The sequence below is a fragment of the Hibiscus syriacus genome, unplaced genomic scaffold (genome assembly GCF_006381635.1).
Source record: "Hibiscus syriacus cultivar Baekdansim isolate YM2019G1 unplaced genomic scaffold, ASM638163v2 tig00110745_pilon, whole genome shotgun sequence".
Lineage (NCBI taxonomy): Eukaryota > Viridiplantae > Streptophyta > Magnoliopsida > Malvales > Malvaceae > Hibiscus > Hibiscus syriacus.
Genome location: NW_024062847.1, coordinates 2,417,043 through 2,434,884, shown reverse-complemented (window position 1 = coordinate 2,434,884; position 17,842 = coordinate 2,417,043). Strand labels below are relative to the sequence as shown.

General features: G+C 34.5%; 1 protein-coding gene across 1 annotated transcript; it reads left to right on the top strand.

The window, feature by feature from the left end:
- The first annotated feature begins 1,722 nt into the window (after nucleotides 1-1,722).
- On the top strand, nucleotides 1,723-8,977 carry LOC120139423. The gene is given in 15 exon segments (XM_039154644.1): nucleotides 1,723-3,786; nucleotides 3,789-3,869; nucleotides 3,872-4,002; nucleotides 4,086-4,217; nucleotides 4,285-4,476; nucleotides 4,570-4,622; nucleotides 4,756-5,039; nucleotides 6,403-6,516; nucleotides 7,232-7,389; nucleotides 7,501-7,716; nucleotides 7,902-8,177; nucleotides 8,268-8,415; nucleotides 8,500-8,633; nucleotides 8,736-8,822; nucleotides 8,891-8,977. Coding segments are annotated over 15 exon segments (4,149 nt in total). The 5' UTR covers nucleotides 1,723-1,730.
- Nucleotides 8,978-17,842: the final 8,865 nt, after the last annotated feature.

Below are 17,842 nucleotides of genomic sequence, written 5' to 3'. Positions count from 1 at the left end.
AGGAGGGCTTTATTTATAACAAAAGAATCTCCCCTCCTCCTTATACACAACCAATGTGGGACTTTTGCCAAAAACCAACACATAAATCATGCTTAACACCTTGCCATCATGGCTGCCATGTATCACATTTATACTCGCCATTTACCTTACAAAATAATACACATAATGATTACAAATCAAATTACATATTCTAGATTCATCAACACTTCATTCGAAATGAAACATAATCAATTTACTCATTGGATAAACAAACTCCATACAACTCTCATTTTATTGGGAACTTTCATAGGTCTCAAAATCGCATAATTAGTAGAGCAAGCTTTAACACCCTAATCCTGTAAACTTCAAGTGGAGCAAGCTCAACACTTCTAATCTTATTTGGTATCCCGATATTCACTTACACATTAATGAAAACATAAAATACTCTTTCTTTGGCATGCCTTGTATATCTAAAGGTTTTGTAATGAATAATTTGTCCATTAATTCAAATTTATCATAAGTAAATTAATATTTAATGCAAAACATATAACATATAGCTTTAGATATGAAACCCAATTATTAATCACTATGTATACACCTTAAAGAATGCAATTGTAAATCAATAATAACTAAAAAATAGAGTAGAGCATTACGCCACAAAGAACCTAAAAAATTTGACTCCAGAAGATCGACATTCTCACATATTTGGCAAGAACTTCACCGATTCATATTCTCACCATTCTCTAACAATCAAAATCGATTAAAAATGATAAAATATAACGTTTAAAACGTTCTAAATCCCAAATTATAGCGGCAACACATGAAACCAGTTTTTTCGGAAAATCAATCAAAACAATTCTTGTTCACTTTAATTATTTGATTACATTACATTCAATTAAAATTCTGCTTTAATATAATTATAAAAAACACTTATTAATCAGTAATATACTCAAGAATCAATGAAAATTTAGGAGATAAAAGAAGAAATTAAAGATAATTTTTTTTTGATTAAACCATTTTTTTTATTAAATATGTAAATTACTTTTTTTTAGATTAATGTGGAACTTTTTATTGATTAAACTTCTTTTTTATTAAATTACGAATATTCAGCTATAGAAGGTTAAACACCAACCCGACCCAATGATCCTTGTTATTTTCATCAATTTAGAAACTTTTAATGTATTTTTTATGGTATCTTTTAATGTAATTTTATTCTAGTGAAATTCCACTTTATTCTTGTATGAAGAAATAACAAAATTGATTTAATAGGTTATCCTTTCGTTTTGAGAGTTTAAAATAAGAAAAAAAATGAAATACAACTATACGTAGTCCATCTAATTATCTTTAGGGTAAACTACATAGTTAGTCACTCAAGTATTCAGATGATTATATTTTTACTAACTATTTTGTTTCCAAAAATATACTCAATATTATATTTTGGTTTCATTTTGGTCATGGTAAACAAAATATCAACGTTTACATTGACATGTCCACGTCATTATTGAAAAAACAGCACCAAATATGTGGTTAAAATAGTTGTGACCCAAATAGAATTGAACGAACAGTTGGGTGACTAAAGATGTAGTTTATCCTTAGTATTATGATTATTAATATTGGCGCGCATACATGCACCAAAGCAACAAGAAACAGTTGAAGACTTACCAGACTCTGATCGTCGCTTCGATTCCCGCCATCATTCTTTTCCAGTCACTTCAACTCCGGTGGATTTCTGAAGAAAGAGATTGAAGTAGATGGGGCCCAGAAAGAAGAACGTTTCTTCTCCACGAGTAAAACAGGCGGCCGAGCTGAGAGCCAACAATACCAAGATCGAGGCATCGGCGCCTCCGTCAGAGCCCGATGACGGTTCGTCTTATGCGGCAGTTCAGTTGGAGTGTGGGCGAGCACTTACGGTACTCCGACGTGGAAACCATACCAAAGCCCTTCGGTTGATGAAAGATTTGTGTGCTCGTCACGAGAACTCGGCTCATGCGGCGCTAATCTACGTCGTTCAAAGCACGGTCTTCAAGAAAGCGGCCTCCGTCATCGATGATCGTAACGCCAAGCAGCGGCATTTCAAGAACGCGATCGACTCGGCCAAGAAGGCCGCGGAATTATTTCCAAACTCGATCCAATGTGCTCATTGTTATGCGAATTTACTGTATGAATATGCCAGGGACGTAAAAGAGCTTCAAGAAGTGATTCAAGAATGCGAACGCGCATTGGCCATTGAGAATCCGGTAGATCCCACCAAAGAAAACTTTCAAGAAGAGAGTCCACAGGAAATACGAACCGCGGAGGCGAGAATTTTGCACGTACAAAATGAGCTTAGGGAGTTGATAGAGAGATCTAATATCTCTTCAATTTGTGCTTGGATAAAGAATATTGGGAGTGGAGAAGAGTGCTTTAGGTTCTTTCCGATAAAGAAAGTAACGGATGATCCTATGGAGTTCAGAAGACAGATACTAAGACTTAATGAGATTAACAAAGATACAAAGACGCCAGAAGAAAGAAGGAAAGAGATTGAGGCTAGAGTTGCTGCTGCTAGGTTCTTGCAACAGAAGTCTGACGCGGCCTATTCTTCTCCACTTTTGCAGAGGGCTGGATCCTCTGTAGGTGGACAAAGAGGAGGAGCAGGTATAAGGAGGAAGAATGGTTCAACATCTGAAAGGAGAGATTGGGTTCGATCATTTTGGAATTCAATGAGTCTTGACTCGAAAAAAGATTTGCTTAGGATTAGTATTAGGGATCTCAAAACATATTTTGGCTTGTTGAAACATGGGCTGGCGGGTGAGGTATTCGCAGAGGCTTTGGCATTTGCCGAGGTTAATAAGACTTGGATGTTTTGGGTTTGCTGTAGGTGTGGTGAGAAGTTTGTGGATTCACAGTCTCATATGCAGCATGTTGCTCAGAAACATATGGGGAATCTCATCCCTGAAATGGTTCCTGTTTTGCCACGGAGTGTTGATAATGAGTGGATAAATATGCTCCTTAACTGTTCTTGGGATCCCCTGGATATTTCTGCGGCAGTTAAAATAATAGGTAAAAGGTCTAAATTTGATGATTCGGAAGTTAAAATAGTAGCACGTCAACTTGTGGATGGGTGGACAACAGTGGATGATGTTGAGCGTTCAAAGTTGCTTGAAAGAATCGGTGCTACATTTGAACTGCTTATTAGACATAACTACCTTGCTGCTAGCCATCTTAACAAGGTGATACAATTCACAATGGATGCTTTGCAGAATATGGTTTCTGGTTCTCAGCTTCTGGATTATGGTGTACATCAAAGTCCCTTCTGCATTTGTTTTCTGGGAGCTACGCAACTAAGAAAAATCTTCAAATTCCTGCATGATATATCTCATTTTTGTGGTCTGGACAGATATTCTGAGAAGGATGCTCCTGTGGATGATGTAAATGATGCCACTCAGGTTCTTGAGGTTAAAGAGAAGATTGTTCTCAGTGCAGATGCTTCATGTCTCCTCCTGGATGAACATTCATTGCCTGATGCAGCAATAGAAGATGCTAGTCAGGATGATGCTATACTGTCCTGGATTTTTGCTGGCCCCTCAAGTGGGGTTCATTTAGCGCGGTGGATACGCATGAAAGAAGAGAAAAGAAAGCAAGGAATTGAGATCCTTCAGAAGCTGGAGAAGGAGTTTGGTCACCTACAAAGTCTCTGTGAGAGAAAATGTGATCATATAATCTATGAGGAAGCACTGCAGGCCGTGGAGGATCTCTGTCTTGAAGAAGGTAAGAAGAGGGATACATCCACTGAATTTGTGCATAGAAGCTATGAGTCTGTCCTTAGGGAGCAAAAGAACTTCTTGAAAATGAAAGTGTTGCTATGTTCCTCAGCACAAGTTTTGAGTTGGAGGCTATATCTAATGTTTTAAAGAAGCAGAAGCTCAGTTATGTGACTTGGAATCTGGCGAAGATGATGACTGGGAAGCTAAGGACTATCTGCATAAAGTGGACACCTGCATAGAGGTTGCCCTTCAGAGACAGAAGGAACAAGTATCAATGGAGGTCTTTTACTTTATTTGCAACTTCTAAATAAAAAACTATGACTATTAACTTTCCATTCTTTACTGTTTTATTTTGTAATGCAGCTAAGCAAAGTTGATGCAAGAATTATGCGAAATATTACTACTGGGAAGAAGCAATTGGAAGTTAAATTTAAACCAGTGTCTGCACATGATTATCGAACAATATTGTTGCCTTTAGTGAAATCATACTTAAGGGTAATAAACCAGTTGATTTTGTGTGGTGTTCTACTTATCCTTTTATATTAATTATTTTAAAATTTAGGTGCACATGGAGGATCTGGCCAAGAAAGATGCTACTGAGAAGTCTGATGCTGCAAGAGAAGCGTTTCTAGCAGAGCTTGCACGTGACTCTAATAATGGTATTCGAGGGGGAAATGATAATTCCAGAAATTCACTGGAGAAAAGCAAGGATAAGAAAAAGAACAAGGAGTTCCGAAAATCTAAGGATTCAAGGGTATGTTTTACATTTTCTTCCCTGATAATTTAGCTGGTAGTAAACTTCGTTTATATCCTATTGTGAAGATCTAATGTTTTTTTACTCTTTCAGGCTAGTGGTGGAAATGAGCTGCATATACTTAATGATGAGACTGCAGAGCAAGTGTATGTTTTCCGCCTTCTCTGAATTTGCAGTGTCATTTATGATTTCCGAGTTTTCTATCTCCATACAACTGTTATTGATACATTTTGTTAAAGACTCCTGTTAAAGGGCATTTTCATGCGTGTTTTCTTGCAGTCCTTTGGAATTTGTTTCTGATGGAGATCATCTAGGTTCTGAAGTTGTTTCTTTGAATGGTGATGAATTGAATTCGAAACAACAAGAAGAGGACATAAGGGTTGAGGGTGGTACTAGTGAATGGCAGACAGTAAGAAAGGGTAGACGACATAAGAGTTCCAACAGATATCTTGATGGAAAATATCAAGTAGTGTTACGTGAGGAGGAAACCATTCAATTTGGAAGTTTTCGTTTCCATGTAGAAGAGCAAGTTAGATTTGTTGACGGTGTCCCAGCGGATGGTGGTAAAGTTTTCTCTGTGCTTTTTGTGGTGGAGTGTTATGCTTTAGTGCTCTGTTGTACTGGAATGCTGTTAAACTTTCCATGCTAGAATGTTCTATCAGAGCTAGGCAAACGGTTCTATGGTAATTGAAAGAGTGTTTAGATTTGAACTGTCGCAGCAGTCAGTTGTGTTTTCTTTCTCACTTCTTTTATAGTGACAGGAAAAAAACGAGAATTTCTTCTATATGGGTCCCTTCAAAGCGGAAGCAGAACTGGATTTTCATGATAATGACTTGATGTTGAACAGCTCATTTTATTCAACATGTTTATGTGTGCACTCGAGTCTTTCTTTCAATAACATGATACCTGGTTGTTGTCTGAATTACTGCTCATGAAAAATTCACATCCAAGAAATTTCTGTGGCATGGAGGATTAATATAGAAAATCAAACTGGACATCATTTAAGTTCTTTCTATATTTTTACAGTAATGTTCATGAAGTCGTATTGAAACATATATCTTGATACTTCATATCAGTGGCTTAACGAACATAGCTTAAGCTGGAACTTTTCAATTTATCGGATACCATTACCAGGTTTACATGCATGTTCTCATGTTGTCTGATGTTATTCTTCATATGGTATTGGCTTATTTTCAATGAATTTATCTTCTGATGTTTGTCTGCATGTCTGTATTTTGTCTTTGTTATATTAAGTTACTTTTAAGATTGTATTTTTTTCATATTATATAAACTAAGTTGACATGGGTGCTTTGTGAAACCAGTTGCTCCTATTTTCGGAGTAGGTGATAAAAAGACTTTAAGACAACTGCAAGCTCGGGAAGATGATGAAGATAGGTTCCAAGCTGACCTTGAGAAGGATGCTCTGCAAAGCCTTGGTAATGTTCTTACAGCATATACTTACAAATGCTTCTTATTTGTTACGCTACCCTTTCAAGCATTATATTTGGCATTGTGTGTCTTGAGATGAGCCAGTTGTACTTTTTGAACATAAAAGAACTGTTGTAGTGTGTGTCTGATGATTTTTCTTGAGCAACCATCTTCTCAGTAGCCTCTTATATTTTTTACAGTAATATTCACGAAGTCATATTAAAACAAAAGATACCTTGATACTTCATATCAGTGGTTTAACGGACACAGCTTGAGCAGAAACTTTTCAATTTATCGGATAATGTTATCAGGTTTACATGCATGTTCTCATGTTGTCTGATGTTATTGTTCATATAGTATTGGTTTATTTTCAATTAATTTCTCTTCTGATGTTTTTCAGCATGTCCGTATTATGTCCTTGTTATATTAAGTTATTTTTCAGATTTTATTTTTTCATATCATATAAACTAAGTTGACATGGGTAGTTTGTGAAAACAGTTGCTCCTATTTCTGGAGAAGGTGATACAATGACTTTAAGACAACTGCAAGCTCGGGAAGATGATGAAGAAAGGTTCAAAGCTGACCTTGAGAAGGATGCTCTGCAAAGCCTTGGTAATGTTCTTACTGCATATACTTATACATGCTTCTTATTGGTTATGTTACCCTTTCAAGCATTATGTTTGGCATTGTGTGTCTTGAGCCAGTTGTACTTTTTTTAATATAAAAGAACTGTTGTAGTGTGTATCTGATGATTTTTCTTGAGCAACCATCTTCTCAGTAGCATATTATGAAAAAACGTAAAAATGATTTCACTTACGAATTTTCAGTGGATAAAAGGATTTTGGTTTCATCAAATTAAGGAATATTTTGCATCATTATGTACTGCTCTTCTGCTGTCTGTGTCGAGACTAACTTGTTGAAAGTTCTTTTACTGGGTAAATGTTACTATGGTTATGTATTGGAGTCATCTCTCTGATTGTCTGATGGACTAGAATTTTGGACGGTGAACTGTCTAGATATGCATTAGTATTTAACTAGGTAGTTAAGGCTCAACTGTTGTGTTGTATATATCAGTGTTTTGGCAGCCTATTGCGTAGTTGCACATATATTTTCACGTTGATGCTACAATACATGTTGAAATAAGTTTCATATTTAGAATCGTACAAGTTTTGCCTAAAGTTGCAATTTTTTCATTGCATATTGATTTCTGCAGTTTTTATATTCAGTTCTATAGCATTCTTCTTTATTATTTATTGCAGCTTGGCCGGGAAACCGACACTTTTTTTGTGTATGTACATTGTGTTAAGTTCCTTGTTTTCAGTTTCAGACACATACCAAGCACAAAGAGCACCTTTGCAATTAAACGACTGTGGTGTTTCACCAAATGACCTCTCCAATGAGGGTTTGAATGAAACTGATGCCTTTGGTACTGGCCTCCAAAATGAAGTTGGTGAATACAATTGCTTTCTGAATGTTATAATACAGGTTGGCTGCTTCCTGTAGGTGTGAAATGGTCTCTATAGGCCTACAGTTCTTGAACTCAACTTTATACGTAATGTTCTCTTTCTAACTTGCTTGCTGTTGGTTTAAACTTAGTCGTTGTGGCACTTGAGACGGTTCCGTGATGAATTCTTGCGGAGATCGACATCAGATCATGTTCATGTGGGAGACCCATGTGTTGTCTGTGCGGTATATGAAATTTTCATTGCCCTGAACATTGCATCTACTGATGCACAGAAAGAATCAGTTGCCCCTACATTACTTAGAATAGCTCTTAGCAACTTGTATCCAGATGGTAACTTCTTCCAAGAGGTAGGTTCATTTTGTATTTTACGTGGCTTTAAGAATGAGGATATTCTTGAAAGTCAAAGAAAAGGGAAATGAGTTAGATGGAAAGTGAAGCAACGTAATTGCTAGACATCTCGTCATTACGATAATTATGAATTTAGATGGATGCCTATGTTAGAGAGTTTTGACATAAGTGGTAGCAATTACAGGCTCAGATGAACGATGCTTCTGAAGTATTGGCTGTAATATTTGATTGCCTTCATCAATCTTTTACTTCTGGTTCGAGTGTTTGTGACTCCGACTCTGCGGACAGCAACTGCACGCGCTCTTGGGATTGTGCAAACAGTGCTTGTATAGTGCATTCCCTTTTCGGAATGGATGTCTTTGAACGCATGAACTGCTCCAGTTGTGGTCTGGAGTCCAGACACTTGAAATACACTACTTTCTTTCACAATATAAATGCCAGTTCACTGCGAACAATGAAGGTATCATCTTTTTCAAAACATCTTAGATCAAGCATTCCTGTTTAACAATTTTGCTTGGTTCTTCCTAACGAGCTTTGGTTTGTCATTCAGGTTATGCGTGCTGAAAGTTCCTTTGATGATCTTTTAAATCTTGTGGAGATGAACCATCAGTTAACTTGTGATCCGGAGGCTGGAGGCTGTGGGAAGCTCAACTATTTTCACCACCTTATTTCAAATTCACCACAAGTTTTCACAACAGGTTGCGCTCGGAGTTGTTATATGAATTTATACTTGGCCATGCAGTTTATATTTTATAAATCCATTGCCACTTTTGGTCTTGCAGTTCTTGGTTGGCAGAAAACTTGTGAAAGTGCTGGTGACATAGCAGCAACACTGGCTGCCCTGAACTCTGAAATAGATGTTAGTGTCATCTATCATGGCCTCGATCCAAAAAATAAGCATAATCTAGTCTCAATGGTACGAATGTGCATTCTACAAAATTACAAAATTCAGAAAGAGGGTGAATTTTGAACATTGTTTTTCTAAGGTTTGATTTTGTTCCACATTCGAAACTCTCAGGTTTGCTATTACAGGCAACACTATCACTGTTTTGCCTATAGTCATGACCGTGAAAGATGGATTATGTATGATGACGAAATTGTCAAGGTAAGTATGTGTTATTTTATGGAGTATGTCATCCATGCCAGTGTTACAATGTGATTTTGGATGTCCAGGTAATCGGTAGCTGGGGCGATGTTGCTACTACGTGTGAGCAAGGGCGCTTCCAGCCACAGGTTCTATTCTTTGAAGCTGCAGATTAAAAGAAATTGGAACCTGATTGCAGTATATAGTCGCATATTATGCACGTAATGGTGCAAAGACGAAGGCCCGGGTTTAGGAGGATTTATGAATTGTTAGTTGAGAGATGGTTTTGTACAAGATAAACATTAGGTCTCCAACGGACGGATGAGCTTATGGTCAAAATTTCTGTTGTCATTAGGAGCTAACATCCCTGTGTCCCTTTTAAATTCGAATATTGTGTGTGCACTAGGCTTTTTTGCATTTATGTTGATGCAGATTTACAAGTATTTGATACAAACATAAAAATGCACTGGCTGGTTCAGTTCTCGTTCTTGCAACAAAGTTGGTGCAACTCATGCTCGGCTCAACTAGTTCATTAAGTTCGATAAAATTTTATCATTTTTTTAATTATATTTAAAATCTAATAATAATATGAGAGCTTGATATAAACATAAATTAATAAATTTAACCAAAAAAATTATTGAAAAAAATTCAACGACACATAATCAATCCTAAAAATAAGGAAATTTAACATATTAATTATAATTTAGTATCTTTCTTGTTGGTTTTTTAGAATGTTAATAAATTATTAAATTAGCAGTAATTAATAATTTACAATCCTCGTTATTATATATTAATACGCCAAATCGAATAGGAGGCAAGCAGTAGTTACAATGCTATTGAAGGAGATAAAGAAAACTGTAACACCCATCTCTCGTATACCTTTCCGTACACGAGATACATATGTCACATCACTTGAAAAATTATTTCCTCAATTGAAAACCTTTAAAATTTTGTTTCAATATTTCTTAAAACATAACATTTGTTTTATCTACATCAAAACATTAATTAAAATTGTTACGAGGTTCTACTTAAATAAAATTCAAAACATTTTTTCGTACTTTAATTACATGCCAACTAAGTTTTTCAAAATAATCTGGATTGTCCTATTGTTACTGACGAGTCAACCTTAATTGATGATAGCTTCTGCTACTACTGCACTCCTTAATTAGCTAATCTCTACCTTCACCTACGCGTGAAATCAACATACGTTAAATAGTTACTTAGTGAGATATAATATTGTAAAGAAACATTAAAGTATACATAAGTATATCATCATTATTTGTTTTTGATCTAATTCATATCATCCATAAGGATTAGATAATTTCCTATTATCTAACCCATATTTCTTTCATACTGTGATCATAAAATTCTTAGTATATTCATCATACCTTTCTTTCTGTAATTTTTTCTCATTATTCTTTAATAATTATTCATTATTTCCATTTATGTCATCCTTTCATGCCTTTAATGCACTGTCATGCATTTCATTTATGGCATCATTTCATGCATTTAATGCACCGTTATGCATTTTATTTATGGCATCCTTTCATGCCTTTAATGCACCGTTATGCATTCCATTTATGGCATCATTTCATGCCTTTAATGCACCATTATGCATTTCATTTATGACATCCTTTCATACCTTTAATGCACCGTTATGCATTTCATTTATGACATCCTTTCATGCATTTAATGCACCATTATGCATTTCATTTATGTAATAAAAACATATTGAATACCATAAAACATACATTAAATTAAAACATTCTAATTTGAATCATTGCGAATCTTTTTCATCTCAAATAAATACAATAAATGTACTACCTGACAATCCTCGCTAATAAAATGTAATGATGTCTGACTACTCAACAACTTTATCTTTACCCCTTGTTCTTTCTAGATTTAGGAGCTTGTTTATGATCTACACAAGTATCCATTAAAGACACATACCATACCAAATATTAGTATATTCCCTAACATTTATATTTTAATAATACTCAAAAGTACTATTATTTCAATTTCTATAACAATTTCAGTCTATCTTATAATTCCATGCTCAATAGTATCGGTACCCTTACCATGGTATCGATACTCTATACTATGGTACCGATACAACCTTTCAGTATCGATACTATCGATACCATTTTGACATTCTATAATTCATGGTATCGATACTTTTCTTTCAGTATCGATGTCCCATCAGTATCGATACTAATTGTATCAGTACCGATATTGTTCATCGCATTTCTACCCATTTAAACCTATTGTATCGATATTGTTCTTCCAGTACCGATACCCCTACCCATATTTACCATTTTTAACCCGATTTTTACTAACGTTTCCCTTAAATCTCTTATTCACTTAGCCCAACTCATTTTCCTTCATTTAGCTTCATATAACATCTAAAATATCCAAAGAACATCTCAAACTAAGAATCATATCACTTTTTCTAACATGTTTTTAATCATATCCAATGCTTCTAATCTCTTATTCACTCATTTGACAAGTCAAATATACGAATAAACCTCAATAAAAACTAATATATCAACATATCTTTCAAAAACCCATTTCCTTAATTCTCAAATAAAACTTCCACCTCTTAGTTTTAATATTCTTTAACATATCCTGAGGCTTATATATCACTTAATGTTACAAAAGCAAACCAGAACCGGAAGGAAGAACTAACTGAAGGAAATTCACATTTTCTATGGAGGAGAGCAAAACCCACGGGAGGAAGAAGAAGAGGAGTAAATAACTTAACTAAATCTTTTATTTTCCCAATTTTTCTTAAATCCCTATTCTTTATAAATAAGTTTTAATTTTATTTCATTCCAAAGGACCAAAATGCCCTTTCAATTATCATTTTCTTATTAATTGGTCTTACTCAAATCATTCCTTATACTTTAACATTTCTTAAATCAAACCCTCAAATTTTTAAATTCTTTCAAAATAGCCATTGACCTATTATTTGGGGTATTACAATTCTTCCCCCTTAAGAAAATTCATCCTCAAATTTAAAGAAGTACCTAAAACGAAGATGTGTGGAAATTGCTTCCTCATGTCCTCATCTCTTTCCCAAGTATCTTCTTCTACCTTATGATTCTGCCAGAGCACTTTAACTAACGAAATACTTTTGTTGCGCAATTCATTGTTTTCCTTAGCCAAGATCCGTACTGGTTCCTCCTCATAAGTTAAATCTAGTCAGATTTCTATCTCTTCAGGCGTGATGATATGGGATGGATCTGATCTGTACCTTCTAAGCATCGATACGTGGAAAACATTGTAGATCTTGTCCATATTCGGAGGCAACACTAATTGATAACCTGTGGGTCTAACCATTTTCAAGATCTCATAAGGTCCAATGAATCTCGGACTCAACTTCCTTTTCGCCCAAATCGTAATACCTTCTTCCAATATGACACTTTCAGAAACACCTTATCTCCCACTTGAAATTCAATTTCTTTCTTTTCAAATCAGCATAAGACTTTTGTTGATCAAAGGCTATTTTTAGATTGCCTTGGATAATTTTCACTTTCTCCTCCATTTCTTTAATCAACTCCGGGCCAACTAGGTCTCGGTCATTTAGTTTAAACCAATTTAATGGTGTTCGGCGCTTTCTCCCATACAAAACTTCATATGTGGTGATCCTAATACTTTATTGGTAACTGTTGTTATGCGCAAATTTCTCTAAAGGCAAATACCTTTCCCATGATCCTTTAAACTCAATCACACATGCCCTTAGCATATATTCTCGTATCTGGATAACTCATTCAGACTGCCCATCTATTTATGGATGAAAAACTATGCTGAAGTTCATTCGAGTACCTAATGCCTTATGTAACGACTTCCAGAATCTTGAAGTAAACCTTGGGTCTCGATCGGATACTATTGATATCGACACTCCATGTAGTCTGACTATCTCTTTATACAACTCCACATACTTATCCATTAAGTAATATACTCGAACTGGAATAAAATGAGTTGTCTTGGTCAATCGATCTACAATTATCCATATAGAGTCATTTTTACCTGGTGACAAGGGTAGCCCCGAAACAAAATCCATTGTAACTTGTTCCCATTTCCATTCAGGAATGGATATCGGTTGTAAAAATCCAGATGGCACTTGATGTTCAGCTTTCACCTGCTAACATGTCAAACATTTTGCCACAAACTCTGATATAACTCTTTTCATACCAGGCCACCAATAACGACTTTTTAAATCCTGATACATCTTATTCCCACTTGGGTGCATCGTTAAAGGACTACAATGGTACCGATACTCCCTTTTTAGTATCGATACCATTTTTTCATTCTGTAATACATGGTATCGATACTTTCCTTTCAGTATCGATACTCCATCAGTATCGATACTAATTACATCAGTAGCAATACTATTCATCATATTTCTACCCATTTGAACCCATAGTATCGATATTGTTCTTCCAGTACCAATACCCATACCTAGATTTAACTTTTTTCATCCAATTTTTACTAACTTTTCCCTTAAATCTATTTCTTTTACCTCCAACAGTATCAGTAAACTCTTATTTACTTAACCCAACTCACTTTCCTTCATTTAGCTTCTTATAACATCTAAAATATCCAAAGAACATCTCAAACTAATAATCATATCACTTTTTCTAATATGTTTTTAATCATATCCAATTCTTATAATATCTTATTCACTCATTTGACAAGTAAAATATACTAATAAACCTCAATAAAAACTAATATATCAACATATCATTCAAAAACCCATTTCCCTATTTCTCAAATAAAACTTCCACCTCTTAGTTTTAATCTTCTTTAACCCATACTTAGGCTTACATATCACTTAATGTTACAAAGAAAACCAGAATCGGAAGTAAGACTAACTGAAGGAAATTCACCTTTTCTATGGAGGAAAGCACAACCCACGGGAGGAATAAGAAGAGGAGTAAATAATATAGTTAAATATTTTACTTTCCCCTTTTTCTTAAATCCCTATTATTTATAAATAAGTTTTAATTTCATTTCATTCCAAAGGACCAAAATGCCCTTTCAATTATCCTTTTCTTACTAATTGGTCTTACTCAAATCATTCCTTATACTTTAACATTTATTAAATTAAACCCTCAAAATTTTAAATTCTTTCAAAATAGTCACTAACCTACCATTTGGGGTATTACAAAAACAACGAGGAAAATGGAAAAAACAAATCAGTATTTAAAGGAAAACACAATATAAACAAGAAATCTTTGATAGTCCTTCAATAATTTTAGTTGATGCTTTCATTATTATATAAATGTAAAGGAAGAAAAAAAATTAGAAAGCCTTAAGCAAAACCTTGTATGTAGGGTATAAATAATGATTCCAAGATGAATTATGATCATTATAAAGTAGGTTTTCATTAGTCATTAGATCTTTTGAGACCCTAATTATATAAAAATTCTTAAATAGATACTCTTTACTCCTATTTAATAAGGTTTAATAAAGTTTTTTTCTCTATCAAGATTTGTGTATAGTTTTCTAAGATTTTAAAGAGGGAATAATGGAGATGGGAGATATACAAGTGAGAGGGAAGGAAGAAGATGATAAAACGTAAGTAGATATATGGAATTATGTATTCGGATATGTTAAGATGGTAGAAGTTAAATGTACCATCGAACTCAGGATCGTTGATGTTATCGACAACCATGGAAACCCCATAACACTCTCTGAGACAACGACTATCCTCTGATGTGAATCATTTCGTTTTCACCACATTATGAGGTTTCTGGTGCACCACCAAATATTTAGAGAGGAACCCATAACCAGAGTTTCCATCAGGTTTGCGCTGATGCCTTTGTCTTGTCGATTGATTCGACATGGTGAAAGGAGCATGGCAACTTTGATTCTGCTAGAGAGCAACCTTGTTATGTTAGCTTCATGACAGTCTGTAACACTTCAAAAATTGGGTTAATAGTTTTGGGTATAATGTTGGACTTAGAGTTCTTTAGTAAGCTTGATTTAAACACTTGAGTTATGTGTGAGTTTGTTTAGGCTTAGGGTGAAGCTCACAAGTTGGAAAAAAAAGGGATTTTTAAATGGGAACCAAAAGATGAAGGACTATAGTAGTAATTAACCCTAGAGTTTTGAAAGGTTGAATTTCACTTAATGTTGGTGATGTCAAGGGGCAAAAGCTGAAAATCTCCATCTCATTTTACTCACATTTGTCTTATTCTTCCTCTCATTTTTCTTCACCTCCTTCCTCTTGTGAACATAAAATGTGGAATCTTGGTTTCCAACAAAGCTAGTTCGCGTTTAGAAAGGTAAAAACGTTAATATTCTACCCTACAACTTCATTTTAAACCCACCATCTCAAGCTTTGGCCATCGTGGCCATGGTAGGGATTTTAAAGAGGCTTTGGCATTTTAGAGCCCTAGTAGACTCCAAATCCATTTCTAAGGGTTTTAAATAATGTTTCTATCCATGTAAGGTCTTTCAATGAGTTAGTAATCCTCTTATTTACTTGTGGTTAGTGAGGGAAGTTGGTGAAAGCTCAAGGTAACACATTCCTAACTCACTTATACCGCTTGTAGACCGTTAGGTTGCGATTTGTTTGCTTGTTGTGTTCATGTGTACAAGTTTGGATTGTTATGATTTTTTAACAAAATGAAATATTTGATGTTTATATTGCTTGGAAATGACTCATAATGAAGCCTTAAATTCCCATAAAGCTTAATGAACATTCAAGAGTCTTAGAGGGATTTTTGAGGGGAGTTAGGGGACATTTTTTAGCCAAAAACAGGGCATTTATGGGTAGAGGTATCAGTACTGCTTGAACAGTACTGATACAATTCTTTGTGTAGCCTTAAATAAAGGAGGTTTTGGGCATACAATATATAACACCCTTAACTCATATACGTACTCGTAAACGGTCAAAGATGTCACATCATTCGTATAAAACGTTTACTATTTGGAAACCATTAAAGTTTTGTTTCTTTAAAATTTTACAATGCATTTTTTTATTTTAAAACTAATAATCACATAAAATTATAATTTAATATTAAAATGTCAAAATCAAATTTGATTCAAAAAACAATTAGGCACTTCTGTACTGTTCAATATCATAAATGAAACTGATTGAAAGTGTCTACTTTGAAATTAACGATTTAATATTTAAAACCTAATTCACTATTATACTATTCATTTATATTACTATTACTTAATATTGTTTATTTTAAAACAACACTAGATTTTATATTACAAACCATTCTATAACTAATATATATATATATATATCAGAGTAGCTAAAATTCTTTATTAAACATGATTACTCTCCAAAAGAGTTATCTTTAGTAGTCTTTTTCACCTAGGTTTGGTTTGAACTTGAGCATATTTAGGATCATTTTAGGATTAGAATTACTTAGTTTTGCAAATTTTGCACGAAATGCTGAGCGGATACTGCAGCAGTCCTCCAAGCTCCAGATGGTTAAGAGGACCTTCTGGATTGGGACAACTGGCTTGGGCAGCTATCATTTGGTTGTATATCACTTGAAACATGGACATCTTTCATTGGGAGATGAAATTCCCACTCAAGCTATAAAAAAAGGGAGTACTTGAGCACATAAAGTGTGACATTCAAGAGCCTTTGCAAGTACCCAAATTTCCACGTTAAATATTCAAGTACATGGAAGCCTAATTCCTCTACCAGAGATTGCTGCAACACAAGGGAAGCTTACTGAGTAGCTTCAGTGGCCAGCGGATCTCCGTTGATGGCCTTCTATTGAGAGAGGGAATGATTTGAATTCTTAAACTTTTGTTAGATGATATTATGAATTTGATATTTTTTGTTTACTTTGATACTTATTGTATGAGCTTAGTACTTTATGATCGTGAATAGAAGTACTTATAATTAAATATATAGTATTTTCAATTAAATCTATAAATAGTTTCAGTCGATTTGTTATGTACTTTTATGAGCATTGGTGTTGCTGAGTAGCATAGTGTATGCTGAAAAGTATGCAACCAATTGATTAGTGTTGTTAATATTTTGAATCTTTAATTGATGAAAGTTGTTAAAGTAGTTCAAAAGGTTTTAATCAATGCTTATTGTATAAATTGAGTGTATAATGTTTGTATGATATTTGAAGTTCATAATATTGTATCCATTGATTTGATAGCTAACCATACATTTTCTGGAATGTTGTAAAAGGAACTGGTGTTTTTCCTTATTGATTTTAGTATATTCTTTTTAGCAACTCTTATACCTGATAAATCTTATTTTTGCAAACTCTAATGATAACATTTTTCTCCTTGTGGGTTTGATATCGATAGTATCAATTGTTACTACTTTATTAATCGAGCGATACATATACTTGTGTTAAAGGCTATAACGTCTTAAGTAGCATCAAGTTTTTGGCGTCGTTGTTGGGGAGCATGGGTTTGATTTAGAGTTCTCTTGATTTTGCTTACTTGTTTGTTTTCCTTTGTAGGTATTCTTATTTTCTATTTTCCTATGTATGCCTCGAAGTGACGAAGACTTAAAGCGATTTGATCAAGAGATTTAAAGAACATTTCAGAGACGTCACTGTGAAGTTTCTATGGCTAGATGAGGGAATGGTATTTTATCCACATTGAAAAATGGAGAGAAAGGTAAGTTGCCAACTAGCATGGGAGATGGGCAACCATATCAAAACTTGGATGATCGTAATAGTATTATTTGTGAGCATGTGGTGCTGACATTACATGATCTGTATCCGGGCATTGTGAGGCCAATTATTAATGCTGGGAATTTTGAATTAAAGCCAGTTATGTTCCAAATGCTATAATTTATGAGACAATATGGACGATCTATTGTTAAAGATCCTAGGGCTCATTTGAGAGCATTTGTGGAGGTTTGCGATTCTTTTATTTAGCAAGGTATTCCGGAGAAGACACTGAAGGTGAAGCTATTTCCTTATTTGCTGCATGGTAAACCATGAGTTTGATTGAGTTCATTGCCACCAGGTGTTATAGCATCCTGTAATGAATTATCACAAAACTTTTTATTGCAATTTAACCCACCAAATATGAATTCT